The sequence below is a fragment of the Carassius carassius genome, chromosome 13 (assembly GCF_963082965.1).
Source record: "Carassius carassius chromosome 13, fCarCar2.1, whole genome shotgun sequence".
Classification (NCBI taxonomy): domain Eukaryota; kingdom Metazoa; phylum Chordata; class Actinopteri; order Cypriniformes; family Cyprinidae; genus Carassius; species Carassius carassius.
The window spans coordinates 26,926,774-26,939,668 of record NC_081767.1 but is presented as its reverse complement, the minus strand read 5'-3'; the positions used below and the strand labels follow the sequence as shown (position 1 = coordinate 26,939,668).

Here is a 12,895-nt window from a genome sequence, read left to right as displayed (position 1 = left end):
TGGGTGAACATAACTTCCAAGAGGCCATGATGAGATGAAGATTGTGCTAGCTCAGTAAACAATTTATTTTCTAGTTAAAATTGACTCTAAGGAACACTACAATTTAAACTATAATGGAACTCAGCTTTACAAGTTTTAATGTCGAGATATTTATGAAAATGTACGTTTGAGATATATGTCACTTTTTTCAGGTTCTGGCCTATATGCTATAGTTTTTAACGTCTGACAAGCTGTCAGACAAGAAATAAGGATGACGCCAGTACAATCAGTACAGAATTTCTCTTCAAATTCAAGCTACTGTTTTCACATCAACTTTCCTTTTGGATTGACACATGTGTCAGAATTTCTGTTCAAACTTGTATGATCAGGTTGAAGCTTATTGCACTATCAAACGAAGCTCTCTTCTCATTAGTCTGGGCCCCTTCCCATCAGTGCATGCACTCAAATTAGATTGACATCCAAACTGTTCAGATACACAAAGCAATTTACATGATATTCATTAGAGCGATGACATAGGCTGATGTGACTCCGACAGGGAGCACTTCTTTCTCTTTCTCTCTCTTATTTTATTACCACCGAGGCATGACTACCCCACTGAATTCACCGTACCAATGGAACAAAACAAAAAGACACAACAATGTCAATTTAATTCTGCCAGTACTTGATGGGAAACATGCTAAGATGACAAAGAGTGCATACAGACATAAGTATGTATTCTTGGGACAAAAAGTGTTTTTGGATTATTTTGGATGACTAATAAAAACAATGGTCTTATTAGAATACTAATATTAGGTTGAAATTATGCAGTTTAAAAATATTAAATGTGAAATCACGTATTTGAAAAAAAGACAAAGAGGCTTTGTTTTTTTTCCTAATTGCATTTTTTTCTTTAAAAAGATTACTGATTCTGATCCCATGACAGATTTCTTTTTTTCATTTGCATACACACATATAGATGGCATGCCTCATTCAATGTATTAACATTCAACACAATTGATGTAAATAAAAATAAAAAAATGTCAAAAATGTTTGACTAAATAGCCTGAACAAATCTGGCTAGAATAAAAATGAACAGGTGATACAAATATTTGGAAAAAATAACAAGTCAAGGCAATTTACATTGACAAAACTGTTTTAAAAATGTTTTAGACGATTAAAATACATACAGTTCTTTAGACATATCTATACATAAATCAGATTATGCACAAACACACTACGTATTAAGCACAGGCAATAATTTCTAAGCCATATTTTAGAAGATATGCATAACATAACATAGTTTATCCATGTACAATGTACATTCTTCTCTAATCAGAACATAAACTTCCCCCAAAAAGCTGTTCATCATGAGCATTCAAGAATGTTCAAAATGTTAAGACATTTTTATATATAATAGATTTCTTATACTGTGTATCTACTTGTTAAAGCTGGTGATAGCCACCTTAACTTTAAACAAGTTTTTAAAGTTAAATTACCATTACAATATCCATGATAGAAAAGCTTAACTTACAACGCCAATTGTGTTTGTTAATGCAACAATATATAAGTAATGGTGTATGAATCCTACTGTCTGTTCTCAACTTGGAGTACAATACATTTCCTGCCATACCATGTTAAATGTATTGTTATATATGTTTTTATGTATGTTACAGCACTGGCACTGGTGGCAATTGCTCCTGATATCCTCTAGCTGGCAGTACAGTGGGAATCATGGGTTTTATGGGAGGGCTTTTAGAATTCTTTGTAATCCTCTGGTTTAGATCCTTAGAAGTAAGTTTAACCAAGTCTTTTATTTTAAACCCAAGGTGTGACTCAAGGTGACATATGTAAGTAGAACGAGCTTGGAACTGTGTTACACATTCACTACAATAGAAAACTGGGTGTCCTGAGTCAACATTCTTTATGAACTTTGTTCTGCCTGTTCGTCTGAGCTGATATTTCACATTGGCCAGCCAGTGGCTGATGGTTGTCATTGATAGACCTGTTATATGTGATATGACCATCCTTTCCTGGGAGCTCAAGTCTGATATCACATACTTTCCATCAGCTGTCTGCCTGAGGCAGGATGCGAACTGAGCTTGCAAAATCAGCAAGTGCTGGGGTTTCCAGTGCGACTGCCTTCCCTTACGTTTATGCATCACGGATGTATCCTCTGCCTCATCTGAAGTATGAGAACCCTCAATTTCTGACTGCTCTGGCCTACATAGAAGTGTTGAGGACTTCAAAACTTGAGAGTCTGAGAGATTGCGCAGCATGTCTGATATGTCAGAGAGGGCATTTTCACGCAAAGGACTCACTGGTGTTACGATTTTGGAACTAGTTGATTCACTCACACTCACAGATGCACCAGAAACATAGGAACTCAAAGCTTTGCCTGGGAGAGCCGCAGCTCTGAGACCCTGTTCACTTTTTCCTTTGGACAAGTCTATCGGTTGGTCTCCACAAATTTCATGACAGTCAGAATGCAACTGGCTAAGTTTTGCCGAGTTTCCAGATGGACCGGCAAGAGCGGCCCTTTCAGCCATGATGTTGCTCATCCTGAGAAGCATACTCATAGGGTCCTGGACAGATCTTACTGGTTTGGCAGCTTTACCAAGATGGAGGTTCATAACAGACTGAAGGGCACTTAGAGGACTGACAGAGGGTTGTTTTGGCTCAGGGAGAGCAGAGAGTAGACCACCATCATCATACAGATCTGAAGTGGAGGTGAGGCGAGTTCTAAAATCTTGTGTGTGCATCTGAATTTCCTTTTTGTTTGTGTAACACTCAGAGACATCGCTCATAGATGTAACCACGCTCTCATGACTTGGAGATTTTGACATTAGCGATATCCCTTTACAATTCAGCAGCTGGTGTAGGGATCCCTGCCTCTTCAAGTCATTAAATTGTCTGTCTACTTCAGAAGACTCTTCTGTTACTTTATTTTCCAGTTTGTCCACCTCCTGGACATTAACTGTGGAAGCTCTTGAAGGAGTGCATGGAGGGATCAAATGACTTTTGTCTACGGACTGGCCTTCCTGACTACTAGCTGATTGTTTTAAAGAAGTAATAAAGCCTGAGTTGTTTAGAGCAGGTTTCAGTTGGTTTTGTAACTGATAAGCTGCATGAATGCTCTGGTAACCGCCCCAGCTCGGGGCACCCCTCTGTGCTTTGTTAATGGCTGATGTAACTGTATTTTCCAATGACTTTAGAATATCAAAATCCATTTTAGGGCTCTCTTTTAGATCATCTTCAGTTAGGTAATCAGACTTTGATGATATGCTGAATTTCTGCTTAACTTCATTTATATTTGCAGATTCCTTGCAATTGCTATCTTTCTGAAAAGTAATTTCTTGTGACTTGTTCTTGCCCCTAGTTCTTACGGATGGGAGGGACGATGACTCCAAGATTCCTGTGGCCAAGAGAGGGGAAGAACATGGTGTACCAGACTGAGACTTCACAGACTTACTTTTGTGATGAGGAGGCTTCTCTGTCTTTTGCAATGTTTGGGTGATTTTATCAAAGTGGCCGGTCAACATCATATGAGCACTCAACTGCTGCACAGAGTCATGTGAAATTCCACACTCCATACATTTGAGGTTCTCAGACTTGAACTGTACATCACGTGTTGTCTTCTGATCTGTCAAGTCATCTTTGTTGGTTTGTTCAGAATACATCTGAAAAATATCTTTGGCCTGGCCTCCGTTGGGACTTTCTGTCTGTTCTGCGGTGTGCAAAGATTTTGCAACACCCAGCTCCACTGGAACCCTCTTCCTGAATGAAGACACAATTTTAGCAGAAATTGCTGTTCTTGGCTCTCTCAGAGGAACCTTCTGGTAATGCTTAGTCTTTATCATGTGCACGCTTAGGTCTTGCAAGGATTCAAAAGAGTGTCCACAGTACATACAGCGTAGGACTTTCTCGGCATCTTCCTTTCCCTCCATCTCTAAAAGAGAGCGCTTACGTGGCTTGGACCATGACTTGGCACACTTACTAGCACTTTCAAGGTTATCATCACGGTAGTGGTCTGTTTCATTCATGTGAACTGTGAGATCAAGCAGTGTGTCATAAGATGCACTGCAGATTTTGCATTGGAACTTGCTAGCACCAGTAAAGATGGATCCGTAGAGTTTAGTACTTTGGCGGTACTTGAAAATACTTGGTTCAAGTGCAGCAGGTTGTTTCTGAGAGACCTGTTGGAGTGTCTTTGCGATGGCAGACTGATGCCAGTCATAGCTGTTGCGTCCAGGACTGCTGTTGCTGCTACTGCTACCACTGCTACTGGCCGGCTGTTCGTCTGCATGTGCTTGAGAGGAATTCAAGCTCAAAAAGGACCAGTAGGGATTATTAAGGAAGCTTTTGTAAACAGCCTTCATCTGTTCTAGGCTGTCTGTAATACATACTGAGTCCACCAAATGGTCTTTTAGAAAGTCTGTTGTGGCCTTCTCATTTTTGATCAGGGTGCTGTCTGTATCTGACGTGGGGTCACTAGATTCGCTTATTTTAGATTCACTGTCAACATCATGACCTGACAGCTCAGGAGTGGGGGAATCTTGTTCATCCACTGGGTTATTGAAGTCTTCTCCCAAATCAATTTCACAGTGTGGTTTCTTCTTGGTCACTGCGCAATCACTTTCAGTGCTTTCAGTCTGTATGGTGGTTTCCTTAACATTCTCTGAATCATAAACTAGAGGGGGAAAAAAAGAAAATATTTAATGCCACATAAATTGCACTGAATGAGGTAAACAAACAAAACAATAATTTAGCCTAATGATATTCTTCTAAATAAAGTGAATGGGCCACATCCCACCAGAGGTTGAACTGGAATTGTTCAATACCGGCAATTCATCCTGGGAAATGAAGTGTTCCTCCACCCTGGCCAACAAAAGTCAAAGTTTTTTCACATTTGAATTGCAATTATGTATCCTGTTGTCTACCACAATTCAAATGCAAATCAATTTCTGTAATTGAATTGGAATCTAAAAGGCATTAATTCAATTCTGAATGGCACATAAGCACTGGAAAATTCACAAACAAATATCAGAGGACCAAGAAATAACCTAGATTTGTTCCATAACTACGATTTGGAACTAGTCTGGTATAGTCTAGTTAAGTGAACAAAGATTTTTATATATTTGTTTACTGTTAAACACATAATCAGGCTATTTACAAGAGGCTGCATCTGCTGCCATTTGGCCCACTTCTCCACATGTCCACATTTCAACACACCTGTGCACATATGAAGAGACAAAAAGATAAAGGGAAAAGGTGGACAGATAGATTGAGAGGTTAAGGGGAATAGCATAAGATGGCGGCACATAAGCCACCTGTCACTTTGAATCCCACCTGACGACTGTTCACCTTGGACAGGTGACATGTTGCGAGAAAGGTGTCTGCTCGCGCACCTCCAGATGACAGATCCAAGGGGACACGGTCGCCCTTCTCTCTGCCAGCTGCCCTCACACCCTCAAAAGAGCCCACCCACCACTGTCCTCCGGGACTGATGATCCCGTCTCCTGACAGCCTGTCCCCTGCTAGTTTGACACTGTCACTCTTGACTCCGTAAGTGGAACAAATGCCCCCTTGAAAGCCATACCCCCCCCCCCCCCCCCACCACAGTCTCTGTTCCACTCTATTCACTCTTGTTTGTGTGCACATTTGTGATTATGTTGCTCATGTCAAAAGGAAAACGCTTGACATGTTAGATGTTTGAAAATACAGCAGGCCTTGCATTACAAGCTAACATGGAGTGCCGCCACATGTGTGATTCAAATGCATTGAGGCATGGTCTCTCTTCCTTTCTCTCTCTTACAAGATCCACCACAGTCTTGACAAGAGCGTTAAAGCACAAATAGCTCTCATTTCAAATGATAATACACAATCTTACAAACCTGCGCTTCTCTTATTTAGCCTCTCACTGGCTGTCAGCCAAGTGGCCTGCAGGATAGGGTCTCTAAAGGATAACTGGCAGGTGCAGGCCAGTCTTATCCCCTCTGTAGATTTGGATTGTCACTAGGTATCCATTACTTGCCAATCTCCTCTGATCATGCCTGACAGCCTTGATCAAAAGATGTCATTTGAACGGCCTGATTTGGCATGAACTCCAAAGCAGCTCGTAAAGAGGGTGAACCAGGTGTAACTACAATGAGACGATCATTTTCCTGCCCTCTCATATCCCTGAGACAATTATGGTGACACACTGAGGGTCCACAATGACAAATAGCTTTTTTTCGCACAAATGCCAAAGACTACAAGAGTGTTTACTTTTTTTTTTTTTTTAAGTTTTTATTAGTTTTTTTTTTTTTTTTTTGTGGAAAGATACTCTTCAGAATGTAACCCAAGAAGAAACCATATACACTCACAATTGTGTATTTGTGTACCAAGTCCCAAGCCCATTAAATTTGAACACAATATTTAACCTTGAATGATTTATAATCCATCTCAGGAGGCACCTACCATAACCAGTTATTCTCAAAAGGCTTGATTGACAGCCTGGGTGATTAATTAAACTAATAAAATGTGATGTGTGCAATGAGCTCTAGCAGAACAAAAATCCAGGAGACTTTAGTGGCACTTGCCTAATGTGATTTATGTAACTATAACATTTGTCTCCATATGATCAGTCATTAACCCCCTCCACCTTATAGACAAAAACAGCACCAATGACATTTAAATTGAAACAAAGTTCTATACATAATAGCATTTGTTTAATGTGCATGCATAATTGCATACTCTAAGACTGTACATGATTATAGTTCAAAGTTGGCATATTTTGTAAATCTCATCTAATGTGATCCTCTAAACTATCTCGATCATCAAATTTTTACATCAAGTGAAAATCAGGTAGCTCATATTGACATCACTGCATTTAATGCTATACACTGTTCTTGTTAGGTAACTTTGCAATAGTAACCAATAAGATGATTTCTCAACTTAAAAGCTTTCGGTCCATAAATACTGTGGCTTTTCATCTTTAGAACTCACATGACTCACACACAACCTCATAGTAAGATACAGATTGAGGTTGACTGTGAGAATTATTCTTGCTTGAGGCCATGCTTTTGTGCAACACATGACACTTTGACCAAAATAAATCAGCGTTCAGGCAACATGTTGAGATCCCCCCATGACAAATATTAGTGTGTTCTTCCTTTTCTGTATTGTTTCTCTTTCTCTGTTGGAGAAACTTAAAACTGAACATTTACAGTAAATGTGGTAAGGCAAACGGTCTCTGCTGACTGGAATTCCACTGACCACAAACATCCTTTAGGGTAGATATCTCTCTAATTATCACTCCGTGTGCCTTTGATTCCTTTTCCCCCTTGACAACAGTGTGTCTGATGTGCCTCAGCTGCCAAGAGTGACTAGCAACAATTCTGTGTATCTAAGCCAGCAGCTGCTGAGATGATGGCCCAGCATCAAAGAACTCCATGAGATGGATGGTACTCATAATTCTACTCTGCGGGGACAAGGTGGGGGAGGTTGGGGGCAAAAACCAACATCAAAAAAACCCAGACTGTAACCCACCCACCCCCAACCTTTCAAGCAAGGCTTTGTCCCCGAGTTACCTTCCTTTAATAAGCTTCCGATAACTAGGAATTGGGTTCACTGAGAATACTGGAAGCGTTCGTTGGGAATGCAATACTGAACTCCCAATCCTTTCCGGCAATGACCACCCGGTGGACAGATGGTGTCTCTTAAACACAGAGAGAAAGCAAAGCTATCCATCATAGAGAGGACATCCAAGACCCTTTGCTCTGTCTATGCCTCTCTAACTCTCAGGTTACAGGCTTACACAACCGTCCAAATAATATTCACTGTGATAAATGGTCCTCTAAGCCGCCTACCTCTCATTAATCTCTTTCTTTAAAGGAGCATCCATCATGGAGCAGGGCTAGAGCTTTGTGAGAGAACACTAGAGTTCATTTACAGGCCAGCTGAGCTTGAGTGATGCATGTCATTTTAAGCTTGGATGGGAATGCGCTTATGAACACACAAATGTCCACATACATGAATGCCCACACACAAAGGCGGATACATGCACAACTGTGCATTCTTGACAAATAAATTCAATGATTCATGGATTGATTTAAAATGTGGAAAATTTCTAAATGTGTAAAGCAACTTTCCTACTTTACCTTAAAGTAAAAATGATCATGCATTAAGCTACATTAGAACTTAATTGTTGCTTTAATTGCTCAATAAGCAATATATCTGTCTGTCACTGGCTCCTGAGGTCTCTACCCAAACAGGGCTTTCAATGACTTAATGACCCAACAGCTGAACTCAGCAGTGCGACAATTTATACAATTTTCTCGCCTGTGTCACTTTCTTTTAGTCTAATGACAAACACTACACAGCACCGCCTCCGCTTTGCTTTTATACATTTGACCTGTATCTCTGACTTCCCAACTCTCTCCCCAGCCTTTTCGGTCTAATTCTCAAAAATATTTCTTCTTTCTTCCCTCCCTCAGCATCTTGGAAAGCCTGCGTGAAAGATGACATGTGTCAGGATGCCAGAAGTAAAGGGTGGCAGTGTGATTAACGGCTCTGTTGAAAGGGTAATTGACAGTTTGGCATTGTGCTGATCTTCTCCACCAGGGTTTGGTTTCTGGACCCCTGAGGACCAGACTGACTCATTTTTCTAAAATGGACTGCCAGCTAAAAGTCACCTCCCATGAGAAAGGAGATGGATTCTTGTCTTCTTAACAGAAGATTGATTTCTTCATTGTCAACACAACAAAGTAACATTCATATAAGTTTACAACCACAATAGAGTGCTAGTTCAAATGAGAGTTTGGACAGCAGGTCAATGTGATGTTTTTGTGGGGGCATGTAGTGATACAACTTTTCTTATATCACAATTAAGAAAACATGTAATTAGAAGATATATATGGCATATTTTATTATTATTTCTAATAAAATTAAAATATTTAGCTTCACTGTTTATTTAAAAAAAAAAAGAACTTCTGTCAAGGTCAACAATTCTCTTAAAATCAAATAATAATAAAAAAAACCATTTATGATAAAGAAATATAAATTAATGTGGCGTGACTCATCAGAAACTATTTATGAATTAATAATTTATAATATTTGTTAACAAGAACTTCATTCCTTGAAATATATATATTTTTGTATTTTTTTATGTAAAATGATGATTAAGATGACACTTGAAATGTATTTAATGCACAAGGAATGTGTTTGATTACTTTGATCTTTTGTCTCAGCTGCTGTGTAAATCAATGGTGTTCTAGCAGATTTTTGTTGGCTGTGATTGCAGGCATGCCTGGCTGGAGAGGTATGTTGACACTGATTGGGATTAGGGAATGGTGGGCCTCCTGCCCTTTCATCACCACCACCATCAAGCCCCGTTCCTGCGTCACATCCATGCATGACTGATGGCCGCTTGTCCGGATGACCTGCCTCGCACCTTAGATCTGACAGCGACTAATTTTACCCTTAGAAAGAGGGAGAAGGCAGGACCTGGAGTTGCGCCTAAAAGAGTTTGAGAAGCGAGAAGCTTTTTGGCCAGAATGGCCTGTGGGATTTGCGGAGGCATGTCTAATTAACTCACATTATCAACCCACACACAGATGAAGAGAGATCTAACTAACAGAGTTGAGGCAAAGTACAACTCTCAAAATAGATTTGATGTCTATTCTGTCATTCCAAATATGGTTCAAAGACAGATGAAAATATTAATTTCAGAAGGACTGCTTCTCCACACGTTTGTCTTCTCATAACAGTTCGGAATTGTCTAGACTCCAGACACGCACCAAAAAGCTCATATGTCATGGAAAGTTGTTAAATTGGGTTACGGCAATAGGAAAGGCCAGCAGGAGTGACTAATATCAACTTACTTGCATCAAGACAGCACAAACCTAATATGACTTGGAGACAGACGCATAGCTTGTCAACTCCAATCATTACACATGTCAGGAATCCATCAAGTTTACAGCTAATTAGGTGTGCTCAAATTAACCAAAGCAATTTTTTTTACACAGAGCTGTGCAAACCTTTAAGGCAAGAGAGAAGATGGGGAAAGAGTACATTTCACCTACAAGACGTCTTAATGAAAGATCAAGATCGCGATTGAGCTTTACATCACCTATGAGAAACAATGCATCAGAATCAATAAGTTAAAAGTAACATTCTTATTTAAGTGGCTCAGTCTGTTACCACATCACTAAATGTGTTGTCATACCTGTAAACCATAAACTCATACTTGTAAACCACACGGTCACCACTCTGCACAGTGCCCATGAGTGAAGTTTGGATGAGCATACTGATGAAATAAAAGCTCAGGCAAGCTTATGGGAAAAAGAAGGAGAGCACTCACATGGCCCTGCTCTGATTGACCATTAAAGCCTTTGATGGATGAGGCTGTCACAAGGATAACAATTAAATCCAACATGAGACAAAGCTGTTCTGACAGGCCAGTCTAACAGAGCAAGCCATACCCCTCCATTAAACTCCACATCATCTCTGCCTCAAACACACACACACACACACACACACACACACACACGAACAGTGAAGGCTATATAATAATGGTTTGTATCTCTGTTTCAAAGAGCTCTGCTATAAATATAAAAATGCCCCAGAACATAGCATAGGATCTATTCTATTAAGCAGACAGATAATATAGTTAACATTAATGCAGTTTCAGTAGTTCCCACCTCTTTACAGAAGTTAAAAGTCTGAAATGGTTATGTGTATGTATGTGTCAGTGATGATGCATAAAGACACACATCTGAGCTGATAAAAAGGACACATTAAAAAAAATCTGGTTCAAAATGCTAACTAGTGGTTTCACAAAGTTTTGAAAGATAGACCGATATACAAATATTTACTAAAACACTTTGCTTGCACCTTAAATATAATGTACAAAATTTTAATCATTATATTAAAAAAAACATGCTTTTTAATGTAATATATTTTTTATTATTATTTTAATTATTATTATTTATTTTATATTTACTTTTCTATCATGCATGTTGAATTCCAAATGTCAAGTTTTATTAGGGTTAGTCCAGTTGTCCTGTACAAACAACAAACTTTTCACAACAAATATCCAAAGCAACAACAACTTAATGTCCTTAATATGCAGATGAGAGTCTAAATGGGTTCTTTCTCGTTTATGTTTTTCTTGTCACATGACAACAAAATGGCTTCCTGGCTGTTTGTCATGCCACAAAGTTTTTTAAATATTAATATTTTAAAACAAAACTGCTTTGCCCCTTAAAATAAAAAAAAATATTATGTCAAATAACTAATAACAGGACCTCTATCAGCAAATTTCTTTAAAATATATTTTTCTTTTCTTTCTCAGTGTCTAGTAAATATTTTTCATATGTTTTTTTTATTTTTATTTTTTTTACAGTATCCAGAGTTACACCACTAAGACACACAAATTCCATCAAAATGACTTGTAATTAGAAATTAAAAGCATGGTCATAATTCAAAAGCTGTATTCAAGTATCTTTTTAGAAAATTAATTTTGTGGCGAAAAAGTATCCATCAACACTGGAAAAAAGGGAAATTAGTTATACACCAAAATAAAAATCCATGCAAATACGATTACGAGCCTATATAACCTAGACCTACCCAGATAATGTTCTTTATGGTAGTTTGTAATTGCAAGGCACTATAAACCAAATGTAGCCTACATAACAGTTTAAAGAGAATAAACTCAAGAGGACAGATGCAAACGAGCATCTTAATAAAATCAGTTCAGATAAACTTACCTGTCGCTCGTTTTGGCGCCTGTTGTTTTCTCCTCGGCATACTTGCGCGCAGATTGTGTCTAAAAACGCAACCTGAAACAATATTCAACGATAGCTATAAGCTCCCAACCAGATGTATCACCATTAAAGAACAGTGCGGCGCAGTCACAAAAGCTACAACACTTCGCATTAGACATAGAGGAATGCCCAGGTGCTCCGTGTTCATCTGTTGTCTTTGTTTAAAGCCCTTCTGTTGGAATGATGAGGAACTGCACAGCAGGACAGTAACGCCTAGCCGCTCGCTCGCTACGAGTTTGTCACGTCACTCAAAAGTCCGCGACAAACGATCCCCTCAAAACACAAAAAGTGAAGAGGCGTTCACACGTCCGGCTGCGTTCAAAACAGCTAGATTTTGTAAAAACGGACTGGCGATGAACACAGCATTTTAAGTCGAAATTAGAAGTAAATAGAAATTACACGCCTTTAAACTCGACAACGCGAATGGCTATGAGACATAAGAGAGACACAACCAACCAAAGACATCATGTGTGGATTTAAAAAAAAACTAAACAATAACTGACGAAACGCGTCCTGTAGCCTACTCCTATCGGTCACTCCTATCGGTGCTCACATAACGCCCAAAAAATGCAGTCTAAGTAGGCAGCTCATACGGTTTTGAGACACTGCCAATATGTCACTTAAGAGGACATTAACAATACCGCTTACACTGTCAGGAAGGATGTGACTTAACTCTTTAATGGACACACGCAGGGAAAAAAATAGTTTTTTTGGGAAATTAACAACAAGCAGTATTTAGTGTTTTTAAGCATAGGCTATACCAAATGGTTGATATGTCGGTTAATGGTTAACATGTATTTTTCATCATTATCCATTGACTTAAATTATTTACATCGAAATTAGACGTTCATTTTACAATCATTAGGCTACACTATAACTTGAAATCAATGTAATCAAAAATATTTATGTTTTTTAAATACATGCTTGAAAAAAATCCATCATTCGAAAGCCATAGGCATCATATTAATACAGATTTGAAAGTGCACTTTAACTAGATATCTCAAATATATTTTAGCAAGTTTACTAAAAAGAAAACCTCATGCTGTTGCTGTGTAGTTAATTGGATCAGCCCAGCAAACCCTCTGAAATTAAATTACATCAAAGTATGATTT

The 12,895-nt window shown here is 38.8% G+C and overlaps 1 protein-coding gene across 1 annotated transcript; it reads right to left on the bottom strand.

Annotated features, from left to right (window-relative positions):
* Positions 1–708: 708 nt before the first annotated feature.
* LOC132156255 (teashirt homolog 3-like) lies at positions 709–12,338 on the bottom strand. Its single transcript, XM_059565179.1, has 2 exons — positions 11,727–12,338; positions 709–4,666 (listed from the first exon to the last, which is right to left on the bottom strand). The coding sequence occupies exons 1-2, from the start codon at positions 11,764–11,766 to the stop codon at positions 1,647–1,649; spliced, it is 3,060 nt and encodes a 1,019-aa protein (XP_059421162.1). The 5' UTR covers positions 11,767–12,338; the 3' UTR covers positions 709–1,646.
* Between the last annotated feature and the right edge of the window lie 557 nt (positions 12,339–12,895).